The following is a 10,158-nucleotide window of genomic DNA, read 5'->3' on the forward strand; positions in this document are numbered from 1 at the left end:
ACTAATCATGGTAGATGAGCATTTTTAACTAGTAATTTTTTTACTCTTAGCCAAGGCCTTAGTTACAAAAGCCTTTTTCTAGGTTCATCTGCCAGAAAAGTTACACTGTGTATTACTGACATGAAGTTCTGAGGAGACCAATTCCTTAACAATGCTGACTAGGTCTATGTCTTCATGAAGGTGGCTGAATGTGAAAACTGCAGTGTAGAGGAAGAATACTTACACAATTAGAGTGTAAAAAATTGTCTAGATGATACTGGAGAGGAACAAAGTACCTAAATTGAAATCAGTTTTAGCTTTCAAAAACGTCATTTTTATTCACCCTTGCTCTTAAATGTTGACGGTAACTATTCTCAGGCTTGAAAATATTTGGCCGGCGCACTACTGAGTAGGAGCAGTGCCTGGAGACAGGGCTAGGGCCAGTAAAGATGGAGAACTTAAGGAAAGCAACTACTGTGGTTAGAAACATTAGCTCTTTAATTACAAATGAGAAACATGGTAATGTGCTTCTAGTGTTCTAATACAGAGATCAGTCTTCGCATTTTGTATTAAGGCAGAGAGAATTTCCTGAAATGATTCTGCCAAAGTCCTGACTCATTTAAAAATTTTTAAGGCTCCAGAAAATGCAGCAGAAATATACAGGTTTCTTGGCATTGGTGTTAATTTTCTTAGTCTTTTTGTTGCAATTTTAAAGGTCTTTTAAACTTTTATGTAAAAATAAAACTATGCACCAGGGGACAGGAACAGTGTTCCAGCTGCCGAATCTTCTTCCAGGTTCCTTGGCACTGAGAGTTGCCAATTGCTTCCCAGTGTAAGATTTTATCTCTGAAATGAGACAAATACGAAATTAGAAGAGTAAAAGCTGTGTATTTAGTGTTACTGGATTGTGTTGTATAAAATGTCAGAAGATTTGATTTGTTTAATCATGTAAGACTTTATTAAACTTATCTAGCTGTTAAAATGCTTTCTGGAGCAGACATTATATTCCTAAGTGGAATATCCAGAATGGTGGGTTGAGTAGCTGGTTGTATAGGTATTAAGTAGTATGCATATTAATAAATGTATGGATCAAATAAAAATCAGTTCTGAATAATATCTACTTTCACAATTACTTTTCTAAAAACCAGGTATATATGCTTGAGGGGAGTACCAATCCACCACTGTTAAATCTGCACTCAGATTTGGACTATGGCAGGAAATACCCTTTTCAAGTAAAAGTGCCCACAGCTATAAAAAGTCTTCTTCCACTACACAAATTCCACCACTTCTTCACAATAGTGAATAAAGCTTTAAACTCTTATATTGAAGTGACTTCCCCATTTTATCTAGGTTTTAAAAGCAATTTCTGTGAGAAGTGAAAGGATAAAACCTGAGCTCTACAAACGATTTGAGCTGTTCCATCTTTCAGCTACATTAAATGCAGCTTTTAATGCGATCTTGAGAAGCTTGAACTGCTGTGCTGGGTTTTGGTTTACCCGCGTGCGTTGCGGCCGTCCCCGGAGCAGCGCCGCGTGGCCGTGCTCATGGCCGGCGGCTGGCAGGCGACGCACACGGTGTGTCCCTCGCGCAGGTACTGCATCCAGCGCGCGTACGGGCGCGTCTCCAAAGCACAGTGCGGGGAAAGAGATTCCGTCCTGAACTCCACGCAGTATCTGCTCAGAAGGAAAAGAACCAAATTATGAGATAAAGCATGAGCTAAGTAGGCACTTTGAACAGACTTACATATCCTAAGGGTGGTGTTTGTGAAATGCAAGTTAGACATCATCATTGCTAACAAATCTCCTTCTGACCCTAACCCAATGAGTGGATTCTTAAAAACATTATGCAAACTGTTTCTCATTCTATGCCCCAGTCCAGTGTTTTATGTGTTATCTCACTTTCTGGTAGTGTTCTGTATTCTCAAATTATTTTGAAAAACAGATCTCAGTAACCCAGATTTTTTCTTCTATGCTGCTGAAAGAAAATGGAAAAGAGACTTTAAGAATATCAATGAGTTTTATTGTTCTAGGAAAAATAGCACAAAATAGGACAAAACATTATGAGCATTACAGACCCAGTAATAGCATAATTTAAACTTCATTACCATCTCTACAGGTAAACTAAACAAAATTTCTTACTGCTTGTGTCAAACAGTTTAAAAAAAAAAAGGTATCTTGAGACCAATCCCATTCAGCCCCCATTGTTCAGAGACCTACATCTAATTTCTCAAACTGAGGATACATTCAGCTTTGTTTTAGCATTGTTTACTGCTGGCTTTCAAAAGCAGCTATCATCAGATCTGCCATGATCCCAATGTCTAATTCAGGACAATTAGTAAGTAATAAACAATATCTAGAACATGCAAATAAACTGCGGGAGAGAAAACCAGTACAAACTATAGCTTATTGTTTAATTATTGCAAATTTAATTACATTTTTCTCTGTAGACAGCTGTTTTCTACTGAACAAGATGACCCACATACATATGATAAATAGATTACCCTGCTGCTTCTTTGTCTGAAGGCTGGAGGGAAGATGCTGCTCGTCTTTTTCTTTCTTTACCGTATTCAGAGGTAGTTATGAAAGCAGGGACTGAGGAAAAAAACAGTTATGGTAAAACAGCAAGGCACAGCTGAGTCATATTTCAATTACTGTAACAGTGGGTGAATGAATCAGGAGCTTGTGGATGGTGATGCTGGCTCACTTTATTGAAAAAGTGATAAAATGTTGGCAACATTGGACCTCAGCCCCACTTCCTACAGCTAAGCTCTCTTTATTCAGAAAAAAAAAATCTAATAATGCATGCTATCTGGCCAGTGAGGAAATAGGATGTAGTGGAATCCCACAAGGAGTAGTTTCCTATTTCATACTGAATTTGTGTTCTAACTTCGCACAGAGATAATTTGATACTTAGATCCAGCTGAAGGAATGCAAACAGCTTAGTTGTTTGCTTAACAGAAATTAAGAAAAGACAGATTAGAAAAAAAATTATTGAATAAAAAGCAATATGACAGTAGAAACTTCTGAATTATTATTTTAATCAGCTAACTGCAGATAGAAGTTTGGTTTTTTGCTATTCATTGACAGTAAAATTTATGATGGCTGTGATGGAGACAATATACAGCAGAGAGATGAAATTGAGAATACCATGTTCATGGCCGCAGTCCTCCCCCTGGTAAGTCAGGTATTCCAGGCAGCCAGCCTTCTCCTCCAGAGCTGGACACGGCTCCCCACCGTTTTTAGGCTCCTGTTGTACATAGCGCCTACGGACCCGCAGCCCGGGATGACATTGTTCTGCACAGCCACTCCAATGGCTCCACTCCCCCACAACACAGGGAATAGCTGCAAAGCAGGATTAAAACATTATTAGCAGTCAAGACTTCTGTTTTTATCCTAATTGCTCTCAAAAGCTTGAGATAATAAGATTATATTGAGGGGCTTTTTGTTTGCTTTGGGTTTTTTTACTTTCTCTTTTCTAATTTTATTTACATGGGTTTGAACGCTCTTCCAGGATTTTGCATACTTAAATTGAAAATTCAAACCTGCCTGCAATGCTTGGCTCCCTATTCCATCCCTTGTCCACAAAGAAACAGCCCCTCATCCAGACCTTTCACTACAGCTGTGGGATTCTTCTGTACCCTCTTCTGAAGCATAAAGCCTCAAAAGAGACCAGCTCATGGATTACCTACACCAGACTGGTCTGACCTTCCTCAGCAGTGTCTACACCACTAGTTTCTGTTTAAAGGCTGGAACATTAAGCAGCAGCATGCTTGATTCCCTTCAGATCACTTTCTACCTCCTTCTTCCTCAACACTGAACTGTGTCCACTGCCACAGCTTTGTTTCCCTGTTTTAACACAGGTCCTGCTCATTTCCAGCTACAGAACAGCCCACTGGATATTTGAATTTCAGTTCTCATGGATCACAAACTTCCTCTGAACTTAGTCAAAAATTCTGGGGAAAGTACCATTATTTTTAAAGTAAACTTTGAATCATAAGAAACTGCATTTCCCTCAGGCAGGGAAGAAAAGGTTTTGTGGTGTCATTCCCAGAAAACAAAAACAGGTGATAGATACATTATTCCTTAGAGAGAAGACACATAACACAGATGTCTTCAGTTTATTTTTCCATTAAAACAATATGCAACTGTAAAGAATACACTGCCATTTTACATCTCCATGAATGGAGATGCTGCTTTCCTCAGCCTCATCTCCAGGAACACCAAGTCCCTGTTTTTGAAAACAGTATAACATAAAAAAATTCCCTTTCCCTAGCAGTTAGAATGAATACTACAGCTTTTCAAAGCTTCACTGCAGGCTGAGCCCTGAGAGGTTGGATTAAGATGATCTTTGGATGATCAGTGATGGAACAAACAAAACCCCTCCACCTGGGAGCTTCAAATCTGCACAGCCGTGGCAGGAGGAGCCATGGAAGAGCAGATAAGAAAAATGTCTCACACATGGGTATCCATCAAGTGGAAGAATTCTCTGAGGATAAGCAATAATTTCCTTACATGAGTCATCCTCAGTTTGTGGCCTACAAGGACATTTAATCTGACTGGTGATCCATTCCCAGTAGCTTTTTTTCCTGGAGGTCACCTGGTTAGAGAATGGTACAAAACACACATTATCATCAATGGGTGAACTATCTTAACCTGGTTCTGGATTGTTTGGGGTCATGCTTCTCATTATTTAGTTAAATAAAACTTTTCATTTCCCAGGTGTACTATTTCTCATTAGCTTGTAATGGAACATATCACATGCTTTCAATTTTTTTTCCGCATTTCCGGATTACAATTTAAATCCCCAAGAAGCTTTACAGTTTAACCACTGTTACATCCTTTATCAGTGTTGCAGGAAAGTGATGGGACAAAACTGGACTTTCAGGAAAATATTTTATGCCCTCTGGGATTATACCAGTACAAAACATTGGGAAGAAAGAGTAGAATGTGATAACCTCTTTGGGGTTTGTGACTCTTCTCATAAAACATATAAATTGCAGTGTTTGCTCTGTCATTACATCTCTAATTTCTTGGATTACTACCAATATCATAAAGCAGATAAAACCTCTGAAAGAGGCTACTTGGCAGATGTCCTTACCATTTTACTAAAATTCCCTTCCTCTGTTCTCACTGTGCTGTGCACCAGCTGTTCTGACCAAACTCGCCCACTTTTGAGTGCCCTGACAGCACCAGGTGTATTGTGGCTGAGGATGCTGCATCTCACACCCTAAGGAATTCCACTAAAACAGAACCATAGGCCGCCCCGGGTATTGGGCCACCAGCTGTCCATCCTACTCAACAATTAGTATTCTCTGGTGTTTTCCTCTACTTACTGATAAACATGTTCCCAGACAGCTCCTGAGTACAATTTGTAGAACAGTGCTGGACAATCACAGAAAAAGCCCCCTTTGCCACATGCAGACACCTGACACTGCACCACCAGGCACTGCCCTCAGACACATGCAGAACTACAAAGTACATGACACAACCACTGTTGCTGTGAAGGCACCACACTGACATGTCGCAGTACAGCCCTCAGACTGTTTGTTCCAAGAACTGTAAACTAGAAAAGAAAACCAGTGATAGTAAAAATGTCTCAGACCCCACTATGGCATAGCCAGGACAAGTGCTAAATGCAGTATGGACTTCACAGTCCTTGCTACCCGGCTGCAGGGCCCAAACACAGTCCTTGACTCCACTAGATTTTATGGCACAAGCACAGACTTCAATGCCTGATCACACATCTTAGTTCTACCCAAGTATCCAAGGACAGTCAGTGTCTATCTAGCCTGTTTCCTCACCTACTGATTCTCTTCCAACCTGGCTGCATGAATGACCTGCATGAATAAGAATTTCCACAGAACTTTAATCTCATATTAGCACCCTGATATACAGATAACATCAAGTCTAACATCAAATTTTCCATGAAGAAACTCCCAAAGGGACTGAGTAAGTGCATAACAAATAAAGCGATGACTTCATGTCTTACTGGAATCAAACCAAGCTGACAGTTAAATACTGGTCATCTGCAGAAATACATGGTAATTTTATGGTTATCAAGATTTAGAATAAGAAGGATGAATTGCCCTAGTCATGTGGAAAAATAAGAATACTGGGTTGCTAGAATGGAATTTAGGCAGTGGTATAATAATGTCCCTCTTGCAGTCAGTACCCAAAAACTATTAAGGGACAGTAGATCGATTTTGTGCCTTGTTGGAAAGATGCCACATTCCTCAGCATGACAGAGACTGGGTCCATGAGCTGACATAAAAGGAATGGTGCCATCTCTTGACACACTAAAAGAAGTATCAGGGACCCATAACTACATCTTTATGGATCCCTCTCTGTGTTGCTATTTGCTCAGCTTAGTTAACACAACGATGTTAAATGATGATTCATTGAAACAATGAGGAGGATGCAAGTCAACGGAAATTGAAGGAAGGGATTTGTTCTCAGGTACCTACCAAAATGTGGAAGCTAACACAACACTTGAAATTAAAAAAAAAAAAAATCACAGAAAAATTACATTGCTATCTTATGAAAGACAGCTCAAGTAGCCAAAACTTTAGTTTTGTCTTCCATTTGCAGCACTGAAACACAGATATGAAACACATATGTTTCCATATGAAACACGGATCCTTATTTCTGACTGAAACTCTATTTAATTTTTACCATCTCTGGAAAAAGGAAAATGGAGGATTGTAGTATGTTCACTGTACAACATATACTGTAATATGTAAGGATTTCTAGATTTTCTCAGAGTAACCACTTCAAATGGCGAGCTGATTCCTTCCTCAGGCTTTCTCATTGGACAGTAGTTCCTATTTAAAATGCTATGTACAAAAATATACTTCCTGCAAAAATATTCTTCTTTTATTCAAAAATACTCTTCAGTATTAGAACTATAAGGAAGTTTACTTAAAAACTGTTGAACTTGGGTTCAGCAGTCCATTAACATCTGCTGAGCCATCTATTCATAAAGTACCAAACTTAAATGATTTCTAGACATGACAGAATTTAACCCTGCTGCTGGCAGCTTTAGGATGTTCATTCTTTCAGTGGTTTCTTTTATTTTGGCGCACTGTTTTTATATGATTCCTAACATCTCTTGCATCCTAGCATCTCTTGATAACTTACACTTGAGGCACTTTACACTTTCCCCAGAGGACAAAATGTCATTTCTGCAGGTGCTGAAATCATGAGTTGTGAACAGGTTGACAAACAAGCAGTAACACGAGAACCACTGACCACCTTTCTTCACATTTCTATTTTAAAGCTTTGAACTCTATATTCAAAACAGTGAACTATGCCAGTGAACACCCCTGTTATCATTAAACACTTTGATTTTAGCAAGACTCAGTGGGGAGACCTCAACATCCAACAGGAACAAAAAAGACTCTAACATTTTCGGCCACACTTGTGTAAATTGATACGAACTTCCACTATTTAGAACTATTAGAATTTCTGTTTATACAGAATACAAGTTAATGACTACTTGCCATAGAGTGCATATATGATAATTTGCTTTTAAAATAACAACTTTTTGTAAATTTAGAATTTTGGATGAGTGAATTCTAGGACCACCTTTCCAGGGTGCCAAAATTGTGCCCTCCCATGCTACACCCATCAATGCAAAATGTGCTGTTCCCTCTGTTTGCCTTTGCATTGGTGCTCACACAACTGGGCAGTGAGGCAGTGCAGGGAGTGAAACCAGGCAGAAACAGGCAAGAGAGAATACAGAAATAGTTCCCTGTGTGTTTAGCTTCCTGAACTGGGAAGTTCCAGCTCTGGTGCAGGAGAGGCAGTGAGACAGGGAGGCTCCACTGAGACTCCATCTTCCTGACTGGATCTAGGGCACCCACCACACACAGAGGGTGCAAGCATGGTGTGCTTATCTTGTAGACATGCAACGCCTTTCAAGGCAATCACCACTGAGCCTGAGACAAAAAATACCATCTTGATAACAGCACGGCATCATCAGGTGCCAGAAGTCACCCCAGAAGTCATGGTAACGTGTTTAAACTAGAACTTCTGAAGCACAATTCTGAGCTTCTTTTTGAAGGATTTCAGCTCTGTTGTAATGCTAACACAGTGCATGTTTATCAGCTCTCTCTTTTTACAACTGAATATTAAAAATCATCTGATTTACTGAAAAGATGCAACATGCTGTGGCTGTAGGACAAGCATCTTGCCAGGTCTCCCTCTACTGATTTTCCTGAATGAAAGAACAATCTATTTTAAAAATGCTAATTTCAAAAATGCTACCTTCTATCTGACTTTGTGGCAATTTTTTTTGCCTTCTGTTACTCTGAGGAGATTATTTAGCTGTGAGAGAGCTGACCATGTTTCTTCTAGAGACCTGGGGTCATAGTTCTGCTCTGCTGAGTTCTTCTGTAGTTTTACATCCCTTAGGATGAGTCTACACCATCTGAGAGTTGTACTCCCCCTTCCCAATCCGGGCATATGTAAGCCAACTTGGGTCCCAAAGCTATGTGGCTATGTCAGCATGGCACTGAGCCTGCTAAATACACCCTAATTAGCAGGACTGTGCAGCAGAGGCTCATGACTTTTTGGCTGTAGGCTGGCATGCATCCAGCCAGCTGGGAAGAGACATTAAGCTGACCGAGTACTAGTACTGCACCTGCAAAGCAAGGACTGTGTCCTGCATCCCAGGCACAGAGAGGCTGGTCAAATTGTGAAGACTGCAAAGGGTAGAAATCCCACAGAAAGAGGCAGCACTGTGAAAACCTACAAAGCAGAGCCTCAGTTTGGGTAGAACTGGGCTACTTTTCCCTCCTTGCCACTGCTCACTGGGAGGCCTGGCAGAGAACTCTCTCACTCATGCTCCTACGCTTATTTTAAAGTCTCTGCCTTCACAGTGAATTCCTGCAGATTCATGCCCCTAGACAAAACTTCACCATGAGGACTTCCCCAATTATTTCATTGATATTTGTCTGTCAGGATGTGAGGAATCAGCTGAGAGACACAGGCAGTGCAAAATTAATCTCCCCGCTGTCTCTGCAATCAGACATCCCCCTGCAATCAATCTGTGTTTGGGACTTGCCCGAGTGAAAAGTAACACAATATTTTAGAGGTAAAATAACTTGAGACTGTCACTGTACTACAGCTGATCCGGAAACCTTTCCCCTCTAGTGAGAGAAAAGTCTCCGTCTCCCTTCCTGAGCCTGTCTCTGCCCTGGCGCTGCCCCAGCCTGGTGCCCGGGCTGGGAAGGCAGGAATCTGCCCCTCTCGCAGCCCTGAGCCCATTCCCGCACACCCCAGCTCTGAACCCAGCGAAACCTCCATCCCGCCAAGCCCCGGCAGGCAGCTCCCGTACCCGGAGAGAGGCCCAGGGGCGCGGAGTCCCGTCGGCCACCCTGCCCCGCGCCCCCCGCGCCAGGGCCGGGGGCGGACGCACCTACCCGGGCACGCCTGGCCGTGGTCGTGGCAGCAGTCCCCGGCTCGCCGGCAGCCTCCGTCGCAGTAGCAGGTCCCGTAGCCACCTCCCTCCCTCCATCCCTCGCCGACGCAGGTGGCATCCCGGCCCTGGCAGCACTTTCCCTGGCAGCTGCCCCCGGCCCCGCTCCCGGCCCACAGCAGCCCCAGCCACAGCGCTCCCGACAGCGCCGCGCCACCCATCGCCACCACACCGGCCACCGCCACACCGATCACCGCCACACAGACCACCGCCACACAGACCCGGCCCTGCCCAGCCCTGCCCTGCTCTGCCCGCTCGGGCAGCGGCCCAGCTGCCGCGGCAAGGCTTCGGGGTGCGGGGGCAGCGGCAGCTGGGGCGGGTACGTGTCCCCGGGGGTGTCGTGCCAGGTGGTGGGTGTCTCCCGCGGGATCCGCGTGGCAGGACAGCTGGCGGTGTCCCTCACAGCCATGTTCTGTGTCAGATGTCCTGCACAGCAGGAGCCATGTCCCACCTGCAGGGACTTACACATGATGACGTTCAGTGTCCTCCTCATGCCAGTTCGTCTAAGTGACAACCCTTACAGCAATGTCCCCCATCAGCAGTGTCCCACGCTCCAGTGACCCCCCCACAGCAATGTCTCACATGGTGATGTCCCTCCCACAGAGCCATGTCCTTCCTGCACATGCAGCGATGAGCCACAGAGCAATGTCCTTCACAGTGGTGTCGCACAGCCATGTCCTGCACAGGACCCCTCGGCACGGC

At 43.2% G+C, this 10,158-nt stretch overlaps 1 protein-coding gene across 1 annotated transcript; it reads right to left on the reverse strand.

Moving 5' to 3' along the window:
- Window positions 1-529: 529 nt before the first annotated feature.
- SBSPON (somatomedin B and thrombospondin type 1 domain containing) lies at window positions 530-9,617 on the reverse strand. Its single transcript, XM_041412935.1, has 5 exons — window positions 9,401-9,617; window positions 3,126-3,320; window positions 2,480-2,570; window positions 1,476-1,652; window positions 530-825 (listed from the first exon to the last, which is right to left on the reverse strand). Exons 1-5 carry the CDS (start codon window positions 9,615-9,617, stop codon window positions 708-710), a joined length of 798 nt encoding a protein of 265 aa, XP_041268869.1. The 3' UTR covers window positions 530-707.
- Between the last annotated feature and the right edge of the window lie 541 nt (window positions 9,618-10,158).

The sequence above is a fragment of the Onychostruthus taczanowskii genome, unplaced genomic scaffold (assembly GCF_017590055.1).
Source record: "Onychostruthus taczanowskii isolate IOZ18803 unplaced genomic scaffold, ASM1759005v1 scaffold4, whole genome shotgun sequence".
NCBI lineage: Eukaryota > Metazoa > Chordata > Aves > Passeriformes > Passeridae > Onychostruthus > Onychostruthus taczanowskii.